The 24,508-nt window shown below is 36.8% G+C and overlaps 1 protein-coding gene across 1 annotated transcript in view; it reads left to right on the forward strand.

Annotated features, from left to right (window-relative positions):
- Positions 1-491: 491 nt before the first annotated feature.
- The window catches only part of Nup155 (nucleoporin 155), a 59,044-nt gene continuing 35,027 nt past the window's right edge, over positions 492-24,508 (forward strand). The window contains exons 1-13 of the mRNA XM_074077582.1: positions 492-779; positions 2,827-2,964; positions 3,673-3,769; positions 6,367-6,437; positions 11,293-11,385; positions 11,784-11,950; positions 12,790-12,895; positions 14,315-14,388; positions 14,672-14,763; positions 15,956-16,053; positions 16,512-16,664; positions 20,873-20,973; positions 23,306-23,476. Of these exons, the coding sequence (XP_073933683.1) occupies positions 626-779; positions 2,827-2,964; positions 3,673-3,769; positions 6,367-6,437; positions 11,293-11,385; positions 11,784-11,950; positions 12,790-12,895; positions 14,315-14,388; positions 14,672-14,763; positions 15,956-16,053; positions 16,512-16,664; positions 20,873-20,973; positions 23,306-23,476 (1,515 nt within the window). The 5' untranslated portion in view covers positions 492-625. The remainder of the gene's footprint in view (positions 780-2,826; positions 2,965-3,672; positions 3,770-6,366; positions 6,438-11,292; positions 11,386-11,783; positions 11,951-12,789; positions 12,896-14,314; positions 14,389-14,671; positions 14,764-15,955; positions 16,054-16,511; positions 16,665-20,872; positions 20,974-23,305; positions 23,477-24,508) is intronic.

Here is a 24,508-nt window from a genome sequence, read left to right on the forward strand (position 1 = left end):
GAATTTTTGGGTCCCCTGTAACCTGTTTAACAAACTACCAATTCCTAACTACCCTTGGAAGTTAGTCCGCGCGCCAATGTAACTGATGCTTTAACTGTTGCCTTAGAGGGATTCCAACTTGAGAAGCTCGAGGCCAAGGACATAGCACGCGGTGAAAACCACCCAGCCCTCTGCGTACAGCACTACCCGGCTCCCACTTCCCGATTCTCCCTCCCCCCGATTCCCCCACTTCCTCATCCTAACCGCCCCTCTCCTTCCTCACTCCCTCCCTTTTCCCCTTCCTTTCCTCACTTCTTGGGACGACCTCTTTTAACTTTACACTCCTTCATCCCACGATCCTCACCTCCTTCCCTCGAAACTGCCTCCCGCCCCCTCGCCCCACCCCCAACGTCCAGCCCTGCAGCAACTTCCTGTTCCCTGCTCCAAAACGGCGTCTTCCAGTTCCCCGCAGAAAGATCCGGAAGTGCGTCATGATGAGGATCCGGAAGTGCGTCATGACGAGGCGCCGGAGCGCTCGTTTGGCGCGCGCGCCCTAGCCAGTGGATTTAACCTAGCTTGTTGGGTTTTCTCACGTTTATTCTTAGGTGTTGACTATTTCTGGACCCTGGCGTCTGCGATTTTCGAGATGCCGTCTTTGCTGGGCACGGTGATGCCGGCTTCTACGTCTGCCGCAACCCTGCAGGAAGCTTTGGAAAATGCCGGGCGGCTTATCGACCGTCAGTTGCAAGAAGACCGCATGTACCCGGACCTTTCCGAACTGCTCATGGTGTCAGCCCCAAGTAAGTGATCGTAGCCCATTTGGTGCCCCTGCTTTCTCGGGTGCCCCTGCTTTCTCGGGTAAAAGGACTCTTGCCTGATTCTCCAGCTTGGTCCTTAGCTTGGATATGCTGAGACTTAGGGCGCTGTTTGCTGCATTTTAAAGAAGAGCTAACAGCCTCTTTTCGCTGTTTTTTTCCTGTCATTTTCTTCATTGTAGATGTTAGAGCAAGGATGAAGAGCAGATTCACATTCGCAAGAGAGGCAAAGACTCAACCCTAATGAACCTCTCACTGCTGTCAAGTATTTAGCATAAGGGCAAATGAGAAGGGTTTTCTGATCCAAGCTCCATCATTATTATTTCTTGTATTAATACATGAGTAAATTTAGAGAGCCAAAGAAGTTGGAAATCTATCATGTTCTCTCAAATATGCTTTATTATTTGTAGAGTTAGTGTGATAGGAATTCCGGGAGGCGTTAAAAGATCTACACGAGGAGAGCAGAGAAATCAGTGCTAATGGACCGGACGGTAAAGCAAACTATAGAAAGCAATTCATGGTTTTGTTCCCAATGAGATATTGCTTGTGTAGTGTTATTTGTATTTGGTATATTGGTCTGTGGGAGAAATCTAAAAGGGAAAGTCATGAGTTGTTTTAATCTATAAACATTTAAAGTAGAAAAGCAGATCTGTTCATAGAGATACATGCCTGTAATCCCAGCTGCTTTGGAGGTGGAGACAGAAGGATAACAGTTCCAAGGCAGGAAAAAGTTAACGAGACACCATACCTGAAAAACAAACTAAAAAGCAAAAGGACTGGGAGCATTGCTCAAGTGGTAAAACACTTGCTTAGAAATGGGAGATCCTGAATTCATTTCCCAGTATCACACACACTCAAAGGGTTTTTTGTTTCGGTTTGGTTTGGTTTGGTTTTTTTGCAGTACTGTGGTTTGAACTCAGCAACTCAGTCCTGCTAGGCAGGTCCTCTACTACTTGAACCCCACTCCACCAGCACTGTTTTGTATTGAGTATTTTCGAGATAGGATCTTGGGAACTATTTGCCTGGGCTGGCTTTGAACTGTGATCCTTCTGATCTCTGCCTCTGGAGTAGCTAGGATTACAGTTATGAGCCACTGGGGCCCTGCCCTCATAGTTGCTTTATGTTTGAATCCCAGTGTGGTTTTATAAATATTTTCCTGTTTCAGGGTAGTAAAATAATAATAATAAATTCCCCAGTAAGTTATTAAACTAAACATTTCCTTTCTTATTGAAGTCTTTGTGAAATATAACTATGATGGTTGTGTTTGATGATGGTTGTGTGGTATTTGATCATCAGCCTGATTGGATTAAGAAATGCCTAGATTAGCAGGGCACACTCGTGGGTATGTCTTTGATGGTGTTTCCAGAGAAAATTAAATTATGAGGGCTCTGACCTAATGAATGGATTAATCCCTTTATGGATTCATACATTATGGCATTAATGGGAGGTAATAAAAGGTAGAAAATGGGGTCTAGTTAGAGGAAGTAAATTATTGGGGTATATGCTTGTGGGATATATGTGCTCTGAATTCTTCTATATTCCTCTGTCTCTCTGCTTCCTGCCCTCTGTGAAAAAGCTCCTCCACCCCAGCCTCTAGCTACCACAAAGTTTTATCTAACACACAGGATTGTGAACTGAAACCTCTGAAAGTTGTGAGCCAAAATAAATCCTTCTTCCCTTAAGTTGTTCTCTCAGATATTTTAGTCATAATGGTGAATAGCTAACTAACAATAACATTCCAGTGAGGATTGAAACTAGTAACTGGTTTGTGTCAGATTAGAAATCCTTTATTCTCTTTGTACCTTCAGGACTACCACATGCACAATTTTTTTTATGCCTTAAAATGTTTCTATATAGGGGGCTAGGGGGATGGCTCAGGTGGTAGAGCACCTGCTAAGTAAGTGCCCTGAGTTCAAACCCCAGTACCACCAAAAAGACAAAAAAATTGCTTCCATGTATTCAGTTGATGAGAGTTATATTAATTTTATAAATAAATTTTTTATAAATAAATTCTTCGTTTTATTTTTTGTAGATAATCCAACTGTTTCAGGCATGTCAGATATGGATTATCCTCTACAAGGACCTGGTTTGCTGTCAGTACCCAACCTTCCAGAGATCAGTTCCATCCGAAGAGTTCCTCTACCACCTGAACTTGTGGAACAGTTTGGACGTATCCTGTTACTTTATATTTAACTACTTGATAAATGCTAAAATTGGCATTTTCATTGTAATTCTTATTTTTGCTTAATTAAATATTGTCTATAAATTCACGTCTTATTTAAAATATGTTTAAGTACATGAGTAGTTTACTCTTAATTATTAAACAGTGAACAGCCGGGCATCGTTGGCTCATGCCTGTAATCCTAACTACTTGTGAGGCTGAGATTGGGAGGAGTGAGAAGCCAGCAAGGTCAAATACTTGTTCCAAAGACCCTATTTCAAAAATACCCAAAACAAAAAAGGGCTGACAGAATAGCCCAAATGGTAGAGCACCTGCCTAGCAAATGTGAGGTCCTGAGTTCAAACCCCAGTGCTGCCAAAAACAAAAAAAACAAGCAACAAGCTAGGCATTGTGGTATATTCCTATAGTTCCAGCACTTGGGAGGATCATGAGTTTGAGGCCAGCCTGAGAACGTAACAAGACCCTGTTAAGAGAAAAAAGGGAAAAAAAGGTAGATCATGATTTATTTTATTTTTTTTTGCAGTGCTGAGCATCTAACCCAGGGCCTGATACATGTAAGCTAGAACTCTGCCATTGTTGAGCTACACCTCCAGCCCCCAGATCATGATTTTTTAAATAACTTTTAAATCAAAAGCTCAAACAAGATTAAGAAAAATGAAATTGAACTCTTTCTACCTTACATCCATACTTCCTCAGATATGCAATGTAATTGCATGATGGGTGTATTCCCTCCTATCAGCAGAGCTTGGCTCACGATTGACAGTGACATATTCATGTGGAACTATGAGGATGGGTATGTATTTAAGGCTGGTTTGCTTTGGTGTGATTTGAATTCAGATAATTTTTATTGCTTACTGAAGCTAGCTATTTATTGGAAGCTGCCTAGTTTGTCTTTCATTAATCTAATGTCTAGGTCAGTGTTTCTCAATGTGTGTATCAGTCATCTGTGGATGTTAAAGGGTAAATACTGTTTTAATAATGAGTTAAGCCCAAGAAGCCACAGGTTAACAAGTTTGAAAGTCTAAGTACTACTCTTATTTATTTAGTGATGGTAGGGATCCAGTCCAGGGCCTTGGGAATGCTAAGCAATCATTCTACCACTGAGCCATATCCCCAACCTGAAGTACTATTGAGAGGTCTAGGTCTCAAACTCTTGTTCTATAGTAAAGATGATTTGATATTTTTAAAGACCTCTGTGTTTCTTACATTTCCATGGCGTGAGCATCGGATAATTTATTGGTGACTTAATAGTTTTGTTGTTATTTTGTGGTTTTGGCCTTGTGTATAAATTAAGTGTATAGAATAGAGTAAGTGAAAGCCAAGGCAATCCTGCTTAAATAGAGTACATCAATCTAGTAATATCCCTCTGGTTTTTTAGAGGTAAATTTGTTTTACTTAACTTCTACATCATATTATCCTTAAATGAGTTGCATAATAACCATAGGAAGGCCCATATAGTTAAATGTTACTCTTGCCCAAGAGTTTGAGAATTATGAATGTTCTCTCAGGAACAGGAACAGGCATGCATGCACTCACATAGAAAAATACTGTATCATTGGATCAAAATTGAAACTATCTGACAACTTGATATTTGTAAAGCCAGTATAACCAATTTTTAACTTTGGTTTCGATAGCTGTTTTTATTGTTGAAATGTTACAGTTATAACAGAAGTGATGTATGATTGCTCCTTTTGTACCCTGAGTGTTACCTCCGTTTGTTGTTACCATGACATACTCATTTTTATACTAAAGGATAAGTAATTTAGCCAAGCACCAGTGGCTCATGCCTGTAATCCTAGCTACTCAGGAAGTAGAGATCAGGAGGATCGAGGTCTGAAGCCAGCCCTGGCAAATAGTTCATGAGATCTTATCTCAAAAATAACCAACACAAAACAAGACTGGTAGAGTAGCCCAAGTGGTAGAGCACCTACCTAGCAAGCTTGAGGCACTGAGTTCAAGCCCCAGTACTTCCAAAAAAAAAACGCAGAAGAATAAATAATTTTATTTGACATATGTAGCTCTTTGAGAAAACCCAAAACAAACGAAATTGCAGAATAGTTAAATGTGAGAATAACTATCCCACTTAAAATGTTTTCACTTTGACCAAATTTTTACATTTTCATTAATATCTAACATATTCATTTAACAAATATTTATTCAGCTATCGTATATTCCATGCTGTTCTGCAAGGAATAGTACTGAATGAGATGAACATGGCCCTACTCACAAAGAACAAACAGTTCAATTTTGCTGTTTATCTTAGTGTGAACTATTACTACAAAATCACAGACTGTATGGGTTATAAAGAATAGAAATTTATTTTTTATATTTCTGAAGACTGGAAGTCCAAGATCAAGGTTCCAGCAAATATGTTATCTGGTGATGGCGCACTTTCTGGTTCACATACTACCATATTTTCTTCTTGTCCTCACATAGCAAAAGAAGGAAGAGAGCTTGTTGGAGTCTCTTTTTTACAATGCCATTAATTCCATTCATGAAAAGTTCACTCCCACCTCTAAATACTCTCAGATTGAGAATTTGAATTTGACATGAATTTGAGATAGACATAAACATTCAGTCTTCAGCACTCACGCTGTCTAGTTTTGTTGATTATTTTGTTTTGACTGTTGGGTGTTATTACTTTTTTTTTCAAGCAGTAGTATAATTTTATTGAAAAAAGAAAGTATGGACAGGAAGAAACACTGAAAGACAGAGTGGTGGGCTCTGGCCAGATGAGATAGAAGTCTTTTTCATGCTGCTTTTTTTCTTTTTCTTTTTTTTTGTGACTCATAATTTTTTATTAAAAGCCAGACATTGTATGTCAGACAGTAGATACCACAGTAAATAGGATTCATCCTTACAGATGGGTATGTCTCTTCTTTTGCTAAGGTGTATAGCAGGTAGACCTTAATTGTGGGAGAAAATATCTTTATCCAAGTCAGGAGTTTAGTTGAATTTGCAATTTATTGTAGTTATAGGTTTCACATTGTTTTAGAATAACCTTGTGTTTAGGGAGCAGATTGGGTTACTGGAGATTTTTTTTACAGTGTTCCTGTTTCATGCTAGTTCTTTCCCTTGAGCCCATCCTTCTGAGAGGGTCCTCTCCACACTTTTGCCTCTGTTCCAGCAATAGGTTGATCTTACTTGACAATGGATGCTTTCAGCCCAGTTAGGGAGATGTTTAGAATGCAGCACAGCTTTCTCTGTTTTTCTAGTTCATGCTTAGCCTTAGGCAGCTCTGTGTTCCTGGGTCTTAGTCCTGAGCTAGTTTTGTTTACTTGCATTAATTTTTCATTATGTTCTACATGTAAATTTATTTAATTAATAAATTTCTTTGTAAATAAGACTTTTTCTTTATATGTATAACATGTTTTCTTCAATCATTGACAGAGGTGACCTTGCCTATTTTGATGGACTTAGTGAGACTATTCTTGCTGTGGGGCTTGTGAAACCAAAAGCTGGTAAGTAATAAAAATAATAAGGTTTGAGATTATGTTTCTATACACACAGACTCCAGATGTTTTAGGACTGAATAAGGACACATTTTAAGTGTCTGAATTTCCCATTATAGTTTTATTCTGAATTCTAATAAATGTATAAAGTGGTTAGAAGTAATTAACCATTAACTTGCAATAATTGTCTGAATTTGTCTTTTTCATTTTTTGCTTCTTTTGGGTTTTTTTTGTGAATTTATTCTTTAACTGTTCATAATTCTTGAATTTCATTTTGCTTACTTTTTACTACTTTTTCTTAATTTACCTGAAGTTTTTGTCTCTGCATATTCTTAGTCTCGATAGCTCATGAGTGAGAACAGAGTTCAGAATAAGCCTCAGAAACATTAAAGCACTATTTAACTGACAGCATCACCTTCAAAACACCAGATCCCTTATCAGAGTTACTGACAAGCAGAACGGATTGATTTAAACTTAAAATATATCCCTAAATATACCTTCCTACAAGAGGCAGTAATAGACAATTCACTTCTTGGTCGGTCCTAGGTAAAGAAAAATTTTAAGATCACTGCCACTTGAGAGTTATAACTTCATACATTTTTATAAACAGTTTATTTGATTACATTGAAAGCCTATTTCCTTTATGAATAATCTGGAATCAATCTTCACCCTGATGTGTCTGTGACTTGTTTCTTCATTTAAAAGTTTATTCATTGTCAGGTGTGAGTGGCTCAGGCCTATAATCTTAGCTTCTCAGGAGGCAGAGATCAGGAAGATCACAGTTTGAAGCCAGTCCAGGCAAATAGTTCAAGAGACCCTATCTTGAAAATACCCAACACAAAACAGGGCTGGCAGAGTGACACAAGTAGTAAAACACCTGCCTAGCAAGCGTGAAGCACTGAGCTTAAACTCTAGTACCACCAAAACAATAAACCAAAAGGTTTATTCAGGGCTGAAGACATGGTGCAAGTGGTAGAATACCTGCTTTGCAAGTGTGAAATCTAAGTTCAAACCCCAGCCCCACAAAATAAAACAAATATAAAAGTCATTGTAATAAATTGAATTTGTCCATTGAAACAAATAGGGAAATTTTGGTGAGGGTCCTTGTTCTATTCTTAGATGGAAATCAAAGGCGGACTCAAGCAAGGGTCAAAAAGGTTTTATTTGAAGAGAAGAGCAAGGAAAGGCTGCATTGACCCCATGCAGTGGGATCCGGAAACCGGTGGTCCCCTGGGTCCTTTTTTTTTTTTTAAATTGCCCAAGGGCTGAGATTTTGGCATGGACAGATGTCAAGGATGGTGCGAACAGACGCTTCTTGGAAAGGAGAAGGGGCGTTTTTCCCCTTGGCTAATTGACACCTTTTGGGAATACGTGGACCTCCTGTAGTCCGCCCTTTACTGGCAGTCTTTGATTTGGGATAAGGGTATTTGTTATCTTTGATTAAAGTATTTTGACATTTTTTACTAACAAATATTGGAAGTTCGGGCTTAAAAATATGTTATTAGGAGCAAGTCCATATCTTAGTTTGCCTTTTATAAGGGGATATTGTTCTGTTAAAGTCATCTTTTTCCAAGCTTTTCAACAAGAGTTTTTTATCCATACTTTCTGTCGAAGCAAATGTTTCAGTTTTATGATAAACAAACACAAGAATTTCTCAGAACATTCTACCATTTATAGGTTATTACCTATGGAAAAATTTAAAAAGTTTAATTACTGTTTCTCAATTCAACAAGATGTTTTTTGTATACTGAAAGAGTCAGGGAGTTGTCCTATCTTCTAGGGAGTAGGTCAAAACAGCCTGTCATTTTGGGGGCAGTATTTATTATACTGATAATAGAAATATGTGATAAATGATTTATCTTATGTATGACCCAGTGAAATTGACACGTAGGTCAAATGATGTGTTCAACTCCCTCATGCAAGTTATTTTTAGAATCTTTCCTTATTTCTCCAAAAAAGTAACCCTCCCGCCTCCAGTAGTCAGCTATTTCTGGGAAGCAGTGCTGCTCACTGTAGAAGAGGGCTTTACATTTTCCTATTTCTCAGCCAAAGCTCTTATCAGGGACTCATTGCTGCCACCACTGAAGCTGCCTTTGAAGCTGAGGGCACCAGTTGCCCAAGGTTTTCGTCCCAAAGCAAGCCTTTGTAAAGTGCAATGAGTTACAGTCCTGCTTCAGCAAACTCTGACCTTATATTGTGTTTCTTTATCAGAGCATAAAAAAAGATGTGTAGCAAAGATTGTAGATGCTCATATTTGTATATAAGTGCTAAACATTTTCTTTCAAATTTTTGATAAGATAAACAATTGTGTCAGTTTCATAAAGGTGCTCATAAGATGTGTATTGGCTGGGCTTGGTGGCTCATGTCTGTAATCCTAGCTACTGAGGATGTGGAGTCTAAGAGGATTGTGATTTATGGCCAACCCAGGCAAAAAGTTAGCAAGACCTGATCCTAACAAACAAGCAGGGAATAGTGGTACATGCCTATAATCCCAGTTATACAGAATGTGGAGGTAGGGGGAATTGCAGTCTGAGGCTGGCCCCTTGCAAAGACTGTAATATATCTGTAAAATAACTAAAGTAAAAAGGACTGGGGGGGTGGAGGTGTGACTCAAGCAGTAAAAAGTACCTACCTAGCAAGTGTGAGACCCTGAATTCAAACCCCACTACTGCCCAAAACAAAAAGGTACACTTTGTAGGTGAGAAGTGAAAGTTGACTGAAGTGAGAAATGTGATTCAGTGGATCCTGTTGCATCTTAAAATGAAATGGCTTCCAGTTTTACCATCTCCCATTTCAAAGTGCTGGAATGAATTTTGAGATATCCAGAGTAGGTGACATGATTCGATACAGGCATGGTTTTATTCATCTTCCTTTATTCCAGGCCTTAAACCTGTTCCGTTTATAAGATTCCAACTTGACTAAAGTTTTTGTAATCAGACGAATACTTTGACACAGCATTGTGACCAAATGCTTTGAGATAGGGCTTTTGTTAGGGAAAAAAAAAAATCTGTTTTCATAAAGTTCAAACTTTGCAAACCAACTTACTGTGAAATATCAAGTGTATTTTGAGGTCATTAAGCCGGGCTTAGTGGGGGTACACCTGTCATCCCAGTTACTTGGGAAACATAAATGGGAGGATCAAGTCCATACTGGCTCAGGCATAAATATGAGGCCCTACCTGAAAAGTAACTAGAGCAAAAAGTGCTGGAAGCATGGCTTAAGTGGTAGAATACCTGTCTAACAAGTGCATGGCCGAGTTAAAGCCCCAATACTGCCAAAAAAAATGTATTTACTTTTGTTTCTATTGGTGAGACTCTTTGAGAGCTTGTTTGGAGGTTCTAGCAGGGGAGAGCAGCTACTCGTATACTCTTGACCGAAGAATGGTCCTCCTCTATCTGGGATGGTCATCCTCTTTAACCGAGCGCGCAGCTTTGGGAAGGACACACATGGAGCAGTGAGGGAGGAAGGGGACACCTGCCTAGCCAGCCAGATCAGCTGAATCAACCCTGGCGATCAATGGGGTGACATGTCGCAGCCAGATCGCCCTTACATCCGGTGAGACACATTTTGGATGTCATAACTTAATGACAGTGAAAATTGCACATGGTTAATCATGCCATCCCACACTTCAAAGTTAGTAACTTAGCCTGGATTAAAACTAAATTTTTATCAGTGCTGGGGATGAAGCCCAGGGCCTTGCACATGCTGGGCCAGCATTCTACCACTGAGCTTCATCCCCAGCGCTAAAAGATGTTCTGTGCTTGTTTTAGTCCCCTTCTGAATTCATTTGTCTCTAAAAGATGTGCATAAATGTGTAAGTTTCCCTCTAGACTTGTTAGTACTCTAGCAGTTTCTCTAGGAAGTAACTATATTTCCTGTTAGTGTATTTGAAAAATAAAATCTATATGCATACATTTAAATTTTGTTAAAATGTGTAGAACCTATCTTTGCCATCTTTACTTTTTTTTTTTTTAAATGGAGCTAGGGTTTGAACTCGGTTTCACCCTTGCAAAGCAGGCACTCTACAGTTTGAGCCACACCTCCAGTTCATTTTGCTCTGGTTTTTTTGGAGATGGGGTCTTGTGAGCTATTTGCCTGGGCTGGACTTGAACCTGTCTTCCCAATCTCAGCCTCCCAAGTAGCTAGGATTACAGGTGAACCCCTGGTAACTGGCCATCTGTACCATTTTTAAGTATAAATTTCAGTAGTATTAAGTACATTCACACAGTTATGCAACCATTAGCACCATGCATGTCAGGAACCTTTTATAGCTTGCAAAGTTGAAACTCTGTGCCCATTAAATAATGATTCCTATTCTTTTTTCTAGCCTTTGGCAACTACCATTATACTTTTGTCTATATGAATTTGATTACTCTAGGTTTTCTTAAATTGGATTCATGTTGTGACTACTTTGCTTCATTTAGCATATGTCTTCAAGGTTCATCCATGTTGTTGCATGTATCAGAATTTAATTTTTTAAGGCTGAATATCTACTGCATGTATATGCCACATTTTGTTTATTCATCTGTCAAGAGACAGTTGGATTACTTTCACCTTTAGGGCTGTTGTAAATAACACCCTTCTGAACATGGATGTATGAGTAAATACAAGTGTTTATATTTTAATAAACTATTTTTAAATGATATTAAATACTGAACAGATTATTTCCTAAGATGGTTCTTTTCTACTGTTTATTTAAATAATCAAATATGGCGATATTTTAACATTAGAATTAACTGGAATCAAATGTTCCATATCCCACTTAATTAGTAGCTTACTTTAATGGTAAACCATATTCTTTTAATACCTAAGTGCTGGATATTTTTCAGAATATAATTCGTTCTCTGTGTCTCCTTTACCTTAGGCATCTTTCAGCCTCATGTACGACACCTTTTAGTTTTGGCAACCCCTGTGGATATAGTAATTCTTGGACTTAGCTATGCTAATTTGCAAACAGGTATGGTGACCCATGTGTTGTGTATGTCTAAATAACAATATATTGACCAATTATTATAATTTAAAATTAAAGTGGGTTAGTTTTTTACTTAATGTTTTTTTACAACACAGCATATATATGTACTCTTTAACTTAAATTATCAAATTATTTATATCTAGCCTTTTTTTTGTGGTTCTGGGGATCAAACTCAGGGCCTTGCACATGTGAGGCAAGTGGTCTACCACTAAGCCATATCTCCAGCCCCAATAATAGGAGACATTTTGTAGTAATTTTAGAAGGATGTTGTAGACATTTTTGATCATATTATTAAAAATTCTGAAGATAATGGAAAAATGCTTTTAAACTTTAAAAAAACCTAAGGAGCCAATTCTTGTCTTTTTTCTTTACAAAACAATTAGGTTCTGGAATTCTTAATGACAGTATGTCTGGTGGAATGCAGTTGCTTCCAGATCCTTTATATTCTCTTCCTACTGATAACACTTACCTTTTAACAATAACATCTACTGATAATGGCAGAATTTTTTTGGCTGGAAAGGATGGCTGTTTATACGAAGTAGCATATCAAGTAAGTCTAACATTTATAAACAGTTTTCTTTACTTTCCTCTTGATAGAGTAGGGAAAGGTGGATTTTAAATATAATCTATTCTTGTAAAACATTCAAGAATATACAATTAAAGCTGTAAGTCTTCCATCACTACTCCATGCCTTCAAAACCTCTAGAGGTAAAAATCATTGTTACTTTTTAAAAATTTGTTTTTGGTTTTTGTTTGTGGTACTGCAGATTGTAACCAGGGTGTTGCTCATGCTAGGCAAATGCTGTGTCACTGAGGTATAACTCCAGCCACATGTGTTTATGTATATGTATACAAGTAAACAAATACATGGTATGCTTTTGCAAATGCGTGGTTTTGCTTAAATTATTATTTATATTTTTATAATTGTCTTTTCATTTTATAATGTGTCTGGAAAGTCTTTTGTTGTCAGTATTTGGTAGATATTTTTAATTACAGAACAAAACTCAATAGTTAATTTTTTTTTTTTTTTTGGTGGTACTGGGATTTGAACACAGGGCCTCATGCTTTCTTGGCTAGTAGTCAGTCACTTGAGCCACTCCACCAGGCCTGTTTTGTGTTGGGTATTTTCAAGATAGGGTCTTTCGAACTATTTGCCAAGACTGGCCTTAAACCTTGATTCTCCTGATTTCTGCCTTCTGAGTAGCTAGGATTATACACGTGAGCCACCAGTGTACAACTTGATAGCTAATTTTGAATAGTATGTTTCACTTTATTTACTTACAATCATTGTTATTTCATTTGAAGATGAGGATTTTAATAAACATGCTTATTCAGTAGTTGTTATGAGATATACCTTTATAAGTCTTCTTTCTGTATTTTTCTTTTAAGGCAGAAGCGGGTTGGTTCAGTCAACGATGTAGGAAGATAAACCACTCAAAGAGCTCACTTTCTTTCCTTGTTCCTTCCTTGCTACAGTTTACATTCTCAGAAGATGGTAAGTAGGAAACAAATTTTTAATATGCTGTTGACTTACAGTTTTCTTCAGAAGTTGTCATTCTTAATTAAAACACTATCATATTAAGTAACATTTGTTATATATTTATAAGGTCTCTTAAAGGATAAAAGAATTATAAGCTACAGAAAATGTGGCTTTTATTCTTTAGTTACTTATTTCCTATACTTATTTCATGGATCATGTGTCCAAAACAGCTGTGCATACTTAAATGTGTGTGTGTGTGTGTGTGTGTGTGCGTGTGTGTGTGTGTGAGAGAGAGAGAGCGAGAGAAAGATAGAGGGCGAGCGAGGGAGAGGGGAAGGTAATATTTCGCTCACGGAGGGTGGGGTGGCTTAACTGTTAGAGTGCTTGCCTAGCAGCCTTGAATTCAAGCACCAGTTACCCTCCCCTACACCCATCCTCTAAAAAAATGTTTTCACTGCTTCAGAACAAATTCCCAGTCTAAAATGTATCTGATTTTTTTTTTTAAGTGATAGCAAAGTTTATCGTGAAAGGAATACACTTTTTTTTTGGTGGAACTTGAGTTTGAACTCAGGGCTTTGTGTTTAAAAAGCAGGCACTGTACTGCTTGAGCCAGACCTCTAATCTTTTTTTTTTTTTGCTTTGGCTGTTTTGGAGATAGGGTCTCACAAATTATTTGCCTGGTTTGGGTTGGCCTCAAACCTTCATTCTCCTGATCTCAGCTTCCATCTAGTTAGGATTATAGGAATGAGCCACCAGCACCCAGCTACATGTTTTTAATGAACTAAGAGATTTACATGGGTGAAATAATTTCAAAATTCTTTGGTGAGATAAGACACCTTAAAAAATGTCAATGTGACTGAATTTTTATTTGTGAGCTCCTCAGTTGCTAGGTTATATTGTGAGTGGTGCCTTGTTAGGTGATTTTGTTGTAGTAATACAGCATCACAAACTAACATGACTATGACATCACTAGGTGATTGAATCTTATGGGACCACATTATATGTATATGTGGTCCAAAATGTCCTCATATGGCACATAACTAATTTAGTTCCCTTTATATAATGGACTATTTAAATTAGAAATTTCTTGAAAACAAGTTCTAAGTATAGTCTGTGTTTTTAGTGTATAATGAGCATTCATTAAGTATTGTTGAATGAAGAAATAATCTAGAACTTGTTTTTGGTTTTGTTTGAAATTCATTTCTAGTGCTGACTAACTTGTAATGTCCATGACACTGTTAGTATTTGCCATCTGCTGTCTGATCTAAATGTTTCCTGCGTTGGTCCTGCACTAAATATTGCAGGTTTTAACTACCAAGCAAAAGAGATGAAAGCCCTTGGCTTCAAAGTCCAAATTCAGCAAGTTTTATTTGTTATAAGTGGCTTTTGTGTTCCATTTGTTAATTTCTGGGATATTTTCTTTCTTTTTTATAGATCCTATTGTTCAAATTGCAATTGATAATTCTAGAAACATTTTGTATACACGATCAGAGAAAGGAGTAATACAGGTAAATATTCATACTATGCTATTCTTAAGAGTAGAAAAATAACCCTATTTTAATAAGAAAGAAGATATAATCACTCTTAAGCTTTTTTGGTAACTGTGTGCTTTTTTAAAACAAATATCCCCAACTACTTCTTAATGCTCCTTTTTATGAGATTTCAAGTATCTTAATTTTTCCACATCTGAATTAAGTAACAAAATTTAAGGATATTTAGAAAGGAAAATTTATTAAATAAAATGTTGTAATATATAATCCTGTTTAAGGTAAAACAATTTTTTATTCACAGGTTTATGATTTGGGCCATGATGGACAGGGAATGAGTAGAGTTGCCTCTGTTTCACAGAATTCTATTGTCTCTGCTGCTGGAAACATTGCTAGGTAATGTGATTTATTCTGATTTGCAGATACAATGATACTATTTATGTGTAGCATACTAAGATTGAATTATTTCTTCCAAACAAACATCTTGAAAAGATAAGGAATGTTGAAGGGGACAACTAGATTATGTTTGTAACAGAACTTCTAGAACTGTTTTATTCTTATGTTGATGGTTTGAAACATGAGACAGACTGATATTGTATGAAGTACAGCTTGATATGTTTTTTCTTTGGGAATTGTGTATGTTGCTAGGAAAGAAACCCAGAGCCTCTGGCATGCCAGGCAAGTACTCTACCACTGACCCACACCCTAGCACCACACCCCAGTCTTTTTTGTTAGAGCTTCTTTTTTTCTTTTTAAAACAATTTTACTAGCATATACAGCACATATTAGCATGTACAGGAGGGTTTCATTGTGATATTTATATGTGTGCCTACAATATATATTAACTAGATTCACCTCCTCCCTCATTCTCATGCCCTCTGTCTTGGAGCTTTAAGTTAAGCTTTAGGTGATTGGTTACAAGTTTTATAGAGGCTGTACCTCTGATGCTGCAAGCCTCCCTCTTGTAACTGCTCACTCTTTTGACATGCCTGCGTGGTACAAGTTCAGTTCTGATTATTCAAATGCACAGAGTACAGAATTTCACAGTTGTAATGTCCTCACTTTATTCATGAGGAAGCAAACTAAAGGATGTAATGATTTCCCTTAGGTTTCTTAAAGTGCTGCAGCACAACCTAGAAGCCAAGAAATTCTGTGTCGAACCCTCCGTATTCCTTTTCACATATTTTCCCACTGTCTTGGTCAGTGGCAAACATTTTTTGCACTTAATTAAGGCCTCAACTTTTTAGACCTTAGTCTGTGTACTTGGATAATAGCAATGGTCAGCCATAATGAAAAATGTTCTTTTTTCTCTTTGATGACAAAAAATTCTAAATGAGACAATCAAAAACACAAGGTTTCCTGATGGCTGTCCCCAACTTTGTTTTGGAAGACTTTCTAAATTCACAGAAAAATTAATAAAAGAACAATATGATAAAAACTGGTACATGGAGCTAGGTGTATAAAGATTAACTTTACTAAGCAGTTAATTCTAAATGCTTTCACATATTTAGACTTGCAATATTACTGATGGAACTTGTACTTTATGAGTTGTTAGACACATTTTAAAAAATACACTTTTTTCTTTTAGGACCATTGATCGTTCTGTTTTTAAGCCAATTGTTCAGATAGCAGTGATTGAAAATTCTGAATCATTGGACTGTCAGTTACTGGCTGTCACTCATGCAGGTATATATTTTTATTTACATATCTGCTATTGCTTTTACAATTTTAACAATACTTGAATTTGGAAGTATAGATTAGAAGTGCTATTACTTCTATGTCATAACTCATAAAATTTACGATTTTGAAAAATGGAAGTGTTTCTCTGAAATAGCAACTCCTTTTGTAGATGCTTATCCAGAGCTGAAAGGTAAAGTAGCTCATATTCAGTGAACTAGAATGCAGATTTGCTTGGCTTGTCATAACAAGTTCTTTCTATGGAAATGTGTTGATTCACCTCTCAATTTCGAGTGCTATTCTCTTAGAAATGGGTTTCATCTGATAGTCCAGATGAGAAATTAAGATAACTGGGGAAAGTGATGTATGGTTTAACAGAGTCCTGGGTTTCTGTAGAATTAATTCAGTATGTATGTATCTCAGGTCCTTTATTCTGTTACTAATGCATCATTTTATCCCATCATCAGGAGTTAGGTTATATTTCAGCACTTGTCCATTTAGACAGCCATTAGCAAGACCCAATACTCTGACTCTGGTTCACGTCCGCTTACCTCCTGGATTCTCAGCATCTTCAACAGTGGAGAAGCCATCAAAAGTACATAAAGCTCTCTATAGTAAAGGTAAGTTCTAAAGTACTATCAGAGTTTACAAGTTGGTAAAATTTAAAAGGTATTTTGAGGCATTGGAAAAATAACAAAGTTTAAAATATCTTGGGATTTTTCCAGGGTTTTTTGTTTTTTTGAGTTTTTTTGGGATGGGTTTGTACCCAGGATTTCACACTTGGAATGCAGGCATTCTACCACTTGAGCCACACCCCTAGTCCATTTTTGCTCTGGTTATTTTAGAGATGAGGTCTCACAAACTATTTGCCTGGACTGGCTTGGAACCTCAGTCCTCCCAATCTCAGCCTCCCAAGTATCTAGGATTATAGGTATGGGCCACAGGGACCTGTCAAAATCAGCATGTTCAAAGTATAAGCTTTGACTGGTAGAGTGGCTTAAGTGATAGAGCACCTGCCTATTGAATGTGAGATCCTGAGTTTAAACCCCAGTACCACAAAAAAAAAAAAAAAAGTATAAATTCATTGATTTTTACTTTATTCAGGTTTATACATCACTCCTTTCTTTAATAATTTGCCTATGTTGGACATTTCATGTAAATAGAATTGTAGTATTTGCCTGGCTTTGATTTTCACTTAACCTAGTGCTCTAAAGATTAAGTCATGATGTCGCATATATCAGTTTTTTATTTCCTTTTTATTCTTGAATAATGTTTCATTATGGGAATATATCATATATTATGCATTATCAGTTGGTGGGCATTTAGAATGTTCTACTCTCTTGGCTACTGTGAATCTCACTGCTGCTATAAATGTTCATATACAAGTTTTTATAAGGACATACGTTTTCATTTCTTTGGAGTATGTATACGTAGAACTGTAATTGCTGAACCCTAAGGTAACTCCGTTTTATCTCTGAATAATGCTAGACTTTTTAAAAATTTTTTTATCATTTTTACATTTACTCACATGGGTATACATTGTTTGGGCCACCTCCCCACCCCCTTCCACCCTCCCCACCCCTCTTCCAGGCAGAACCTGTTCCACCCGCGTCTCCAATTTTGTTTGACATAAAGATAGCCATACAGAGAGATCCTAGTATTGCCTCCACGAACATGTGTATTACAACCCACATTGGTTTATCTCTACCAGACCTCTTCACTACTTCCAGTTCCCTTCCCATGGTGGCCTCATCAAGTTTGAGATTACTATATTCACTCCTCTACAGTGAGCATATCAACCACATTCAAGTTTTCAGTTTCCTTCCCTTTCCCTAATCCTCCTGTGCGTGTTCTCCAGTTAGTATGTAACCCATGTCCAATAATATTACTACATTTGTTTTAGGTCTATAATCTGCACATGAGGGAGAACATGCAACTTTTTGTTTTCTGGGCCTGACTAACTTTGCTTAAGGTGATGTTCTCCTGTTCCATCCATTTACCTGTGGATGACAAAATTTCATTCTTCTCTGTAGCTGAATAAAATTCCATTGTGTATAAATACACATTTTCTTAATCCATTCATTGGTAGTGGGGCATCCTGGCTGTTTCCATAGCTTGGCTGTTGTGAGTAGTGCTGCAATAAACATGGATATGCAGGTGCCTTTGAATAACCTGAGTCATATTCCTTCAGGTATATCCCTAGGAGTGATATTGCTGGATTATGTAGCAGATCTATGTTTAGTTTTTTTAAAGAGCCTCCAAAATGTTTTCCAAAGTGGTTGTACTAGCTTACATTCCCACCAACTGTTAGACTATTTTCAATAGCAGTTAGACCATCTTACATTCCAGTTTTGCCAGATCCTTGCCAATACTTATCTTCAGTCGTTTTATTTCCATACTTGTGGAATGTGAGGTTGGCGTCTCATTGGGATTTTGATTTGCTTTTGCCTAATGGCTAATGATGTTGAGCAGCCTTCCATGTGCCATTTGTATCTCCTTTGGTGGAATAACTAAAAGGACTATTGAGTTGTAGGAGTTCCTTGTATATTGTAGACGTAAGTCCCTTATCAGGTATATGACTTGTAGATAGATATTTTCTGTCATTCTATGGGTTGTCTTCTCATTTTCTTACAGCAGATTTTTATTTTGTTGTTGTTGTTGTTTTGGTGGTGTTGGGGTTTGAACTCAGGGACTCACCCTAGATAGGCAGATACTACCACTTGAGCCATACCTTCCACCTCCTCCTTTATTTTCTAATAGGATCCTTTGAAGGAAAGTTTTTAATTTTGTTTAAAGCAAATTTATATCTCGCTCTTGTTTTTTTCTTTTTCTGCTATACTGGAATTCATGTCAAGAAGACTTTTCCTTAACCCAAGATTATGGGGATTTAGTCCCTATTTTCATCTGTATTTTACAATTTTCACTCTTCAATTTAAGGTCTTTGATCTGTTTGAAACCTCTCCTGTTCAAGGAGGGGTTTGCTTTGTTTTGTTTTGTTTTTGTGTATAGTTCTGGGGACTCGACCCAGAGCTCAGAGAATACCATTTAAGAACTCTGCACTGAGTTATATTTCCATTCCTTAGGAATGGGTTTGATTTTATTCTTTACATGTGGATGTGTAGTTTTCCAAGCACCATTTGTTTAAAAAAAGAAAAAAAAAAAAAAGACCATTCTTTCTCTCATTGAATTGTCATGGCTCCATTGTCTCAAATGAATTGCGCATAAATGTATAGATTCTGGACTCAGTTCTATTTCACTGACCTTATGTTGTCCTTATGCTAGTAATACAGTCGTGGTTATCATTGCTTTATAGTAGGTTTTGTTTTCCTCTTTCTTTGTTTTTGAGATAGGGTCTTACTATATAGACCAGGTTGACCTCAAATTCACAATCTTCATGCCTCTGCCTCTGGGTTTATAAATGTTGGCCACCATGCCCACCCTCTGTAGTAGGTCTTGAAGTTAGAATTACCCTTCGTTCCAACTTTGATTTAAAAAAAAAAAAAAGATTATTTTGACTATTTTCAATCTCTTGCATTTCCATGTGAATTTAGGTTCATATGTTAATTTCTACATAAAAAATGTGGGATTTTGACACTTGAATCTATAGATCAACTTAGAGAATGTTAATCAAGTCTTCAAATCCATAATTATGTCATACCTTTCCATTTAGACTTCTTTAATTTTTTTCAGTGTTCTACAGTGTACAAATTTTGGCACTTCCTTTGTTAAATTTATTCTTAAGTATTTTATTTTTTTTGATGGTGATTACAAATAAAATTAAGTTAGAAATATATGCAAGAAAAAATACTATTGTTTTAGTTGTGTGCACAATGCAATAACAATTGGAGGTTTTTGAACTCCCACAAGCTAATTTTTTTTTATTTTTTATTTTGGGGCTTGAATTCAGGGTCTACACCTTGAGTCACTCCACCACCAGCCCTTTTTTATAATGGGCCTTTTTTGAGATAGAGTCTGTGAACTATTTGCCCAGCCTGGCTTTGAACCGCAGTCTGTCTGTTCTCTGCCTCCTGAGTAGCTAAGATAATAGGCATGGCCCAGTAGCACCTGGCTTAAGCTAATATTTAAAAAACATCTTTTGCCACCTTGATATAAACTCTCAATTTTTTACAAGCCATATGTTTTACTAATTAATTATGGACCCCTTATCTAAAACCATCCAGTGAACTCAAGGCTGATTCCCCTAAAGTCAGTCTAAGGGGGTAAATTAGCAGGAGAGGCTAGAATTGAGCATAGAAGAACATATTTCAAAATCAAACTGTAAGATTGGCTTTTAGGTACTGCTTTTATAGTATGTTTATTTTTCCCATCCCACTAACATCTTCATCATTTATGTGTGTTTGAGTTCATCAGTACATTAAACTCTTTCATTTACCAACTAGATACAGTTGACTATAAGTGACACTTTTTGTGTTCTAAATAAGCTTTTATAATGCTAATAATTAAACTGATAAACCCACCAGTTACAAACTGTATTCTAACTTCAGAAATATTAAAATGTAAATATATGCTTCTGAGAGAATACAGTACAAGATCAAGAACTACTAATAATTAGATCTCTTTGGAGAGGAGCTGTACTGGAGTCTGAACTCAGGGCCTCATACTTAGTAGGCAGTAACTCCACCATTTGAATCATGCCCCCAGTCTAATTGCATAGTCTGTGAACAATTTATTTTTGCTTATTTTGTAACTTGTTTGCACCTAAAGATTAACATTGTATATGTTACTGTTAGTAATAATTATTAATGAGATGATTAGGGATAAATATTATTAGACATCATGTAATAAAATTTTGTGTATTAAACTTTAGGTATTTTACTGATGACGGCTTCAGAAAATGAGGATAATGACATTTTGTGGTGTGTCAACCATGATACATTTCCTTTCCAAAAGCCAATGATGGAAACCCAGGTAAGTTGTCCTGAGATTTCTAAAGAAATGTTTTTTGTGTGTGGGTAGTACTAGGGATTAAAGCCAGGGCCCTGTGCGTGTTAGGCAAGCAGTCTACCAGTTATCTCTACCCCCAGTCAATGTACAATTTTAAATGAAGAATAAGGCTCAAATTCCAGTGCTGCCAAAAAAGAACAAGAATAACAATATAAGGAACTTTATCTTCTGATTTATTGGTTTACCTCTAATAATACACGATTAGAAATCATACTGCTAATTCTTTATTTTTCCTCTGTCAGATCAGAAGTTATTGTGTTAATCACTGGAAACATCTTTAAAGAAAACATTAGAAAATGTTTTCCATGATGTTCCTAAAATAAATGCATCTTTTCTAAGATGGTCTTCTTCATCCCATTTCAACCTATTGTAATTTTAGTTATTTAATTATTGTGTTATCCATTAGAGTTGACTTAGAGTTTTATTTTATGAGTATCTTCATAGTTTTGCCTAAGTTCTAAAGTTTTTTCATAGAAACTTTCACTTTCAGTACTAAACTAAATTTCACATAAGAGCAGCATTTTTCTCATTACGTATATCTCTTCTATATGCACAAGCATACATAAACCCACATACAGTTGTGGGGGTTTTTTTTGTTGTTTTGTTTTGTTTGTTTTTTGTGGTCCTTGAGTTTGAACTCAGGGCCTTCACCTTGAGTCACTCCACCAGCCCTTTTTTGTAGTGGGTTTTTTTAAGATAGGGTCTTGAGAACTGTTTGCCCAGGGCTGACTTTGAACCACAATCCTCCTTATCTGTGCTTCTTAAATAGCTAGGATTACAAGCATGAATGCCTGGCTGCAGTTGTATTTTAAATGTATCTACCACCATGAAGTCAACGTGGCCATCCTGGGTGAGGAGCCGTGCTACCATGCACCAACCTAGGCCATCTATCGTAGTCCATCATCCACAATGAGCTGAGGAAGCACCATCTCTTCTCTCTTTGATGTCCTCCGCCTATCCCTGTGTCTTCCTAGTTACCCCTGCAAAGTGCCAGAACCTGCTGATAAAACCAGATAAACTAATCCCACTGGAGTGTGAATGAGATACTCTCTCTCTAGAGCTGTCTCTTCATAGGCATTTTGGTTCTAGCCTTCACTGGCTCCTTCCTGGTGATTCTCAAACTTGAACCTTTTCATTTAGTAGGAGTTGAAAAAGTTTGTGTAAATGTGAGGAGGAAACATCCAACTCCCAGGGATGGAAGTGTGGTTTAAATGAACTCTTCCAAGTTTCTGACATGGTTCAAGGAGCCAGTATAAGGGAATGAGATAGATAAGAAGGTGAGAAGAATGCCTTTCTTGTTTTCTTTTTTCCTTTGAACTTTACTGAGCACCTACTAAGCACCTTGTATTTTGATACAATGTAAAAATTCAGAGATTCAAATCCTGTCTGGTAGGAATGTTTTGATTGGGAGGAGGGCAAGAATTCTGGCTTCACCTCCTAAATTGTGTAGCAAAGGATTATGTTTTTAGCATTCTCTTTCCTTACGTGTACTAGTTATAGTACTACCTACCTCTCTGGATCTGTCATGGGGTAAAATGAGTTTACACATGGAAAGCACTCATAAAATTGCCTGGCTATCCCTATCCACATTGGTCAAGTAATAGAGTACCTGCGTACCAAAAAATGAAAGACCCTGACTTCAAACCCTAGTATCACAAAAAACAAACAATTCTCCCTCCCCCCTGCACACACACACAAAGAAAAACTGTGTGAACTTTGATCAAATGCTAGTTTTCTAAAAATAGGTATAAAAGACATTGATACAACAGGAAATTTTATATTGGCTGTATATTAGATTACATTAGGAAATTGGTGACTTGGAGGGGGACAATATTGAACACCCAGGGCCTCGGGCTTTCTAGGCAAGCACTCTACCTTGAGCAGTGCCCATTCCTTTTCATTTTTCCTTCTCTTTTCTTTTTTTGTTTTTTAGATAGGGTCTTGCTAACTTTGCCCAAGCTGGCCTTAATTCTCCTGCTTCCATCCCCCCAAATAGTTTGGAATAAGAGGTGCACACCACCATGCTTGGCTGGGAATATGGCCATCCTGGGCCATAAAGCAAGACCCTGTCTCAAAAAAGAAAAGCAAACAAGATTATTAGTATAGAAGATACCTGATTTTAAAAACAGTGTAGTAGAAAATAGAAAGTTAAATACATATTTTGAAGATATTTATGTTATTTATGAATGCATTACATCTGCATTTATTTAAGAGATTAAGTCTCCTTTTTTCTTTTCAGAAACTTTTGCTTTATGTAACTTCAATAAGATGAGTAAAAAGTGTTTCTTTTATATAGATGACAATCCGTGTTGATGGTCATTCCTGGGCTCTTTCTGCCATAGATGAATTAAAAGTAGATAAAATAATTACACCTTTAAATAAGGATCATATTCCAATAACCGATTCACCAGTTGTTGTACAGCAGCACATGTTACCGCCAAAGAAATTTGTTCTCCTTTCAGCACAGGTAAGTACATATCCTTATAGTAGAGACAAAAAGAAGAGAGATGCTAAATATTTTAGAGTTTTTTTGTTTTGTGCAGTGTTGTGGATCAAATCCAGGGCCTTGTTCCCAGGAGGCAAGGGTTCTACCACTAAACTCCCCAGCCTGGTTGTTTAATGCCTTTGTCAAGTACTCTCACCTGAAGAAGTCATCTTCTGAAGTACTTTGGAATGTCTGCTCTTATAACTTGAATTACGTTTGTAAATACCAGAAGTGCTACAAAAAGAGCTAGCTCTTTATAAGAGTTTTACTTTTCTAACATAGCATTTCTGTCATTGGTGTTCGTCAACATGATATATGCCATAAACTAAGTTTTATTTCTAAGAACAATTAGATAAAATATATCTTAGTTCTCCTTATTAAAAAACTTTTTCCTAATAGTTTAATTTTTGAATGATAATGCATTGGTAATATTCAAGTGTAAGAAAGTATGTACAATTAAATACCAGTCCTTTTCCCTTCCCTCCAGACATCCATGTCATCAGTATCTGTGTATCTTTCCAGAGATATGTTAGCAACATACAAACAATGTAAATATATATCTATTGCTTTTTATATTTCAAAAATATATTTTCAAGATCTTTCCATATAGATTTATACTTTCTTATTCTGTTGTATCCTTGAAGGGTATTCCTTTAGCTGTACCACATTTAGCTGGTCCCCTGTTAATGAATTATCTTTTGCTTTTAAAAATAATGGTACAGGCCAGGTGCTGGTGGCTCACACCTGTAATCCTAGCTACTCAGACAGAAATCAGGAGGATTACAGTTCAAAGCCAACCCGAATAAATAGTTCATGAGACCCTATCTCAGAAAAAACGCATCACAAAAGGGGCTGGTGGAGGGGCTCAAGGTGTAGGCCCTAAGTTCAAACCACAGCACTGCAAAAAAATTAATAATAATAATAATAAGAGTAATGCCATAGTCAGGTGCATATATTATTTTGCATGAGTGTGAGTAAAGCTGTACTGTTATATCTGTGGAAAAAGAGTATGAG

This window comes from Castor canadensis, chromosome 6 (genome assembly GCF_047511655.1).
Source record: "Castor canadensis chromosome 6, mCasCan1.hap1v2, whole genome shotgun sequence".
Classification (NCBI taxonomy): Eukaryota; Metazoa; Chordata; class Mammalia; order Rodentia; family Castoridae; genus Castor; species Castor canadensis.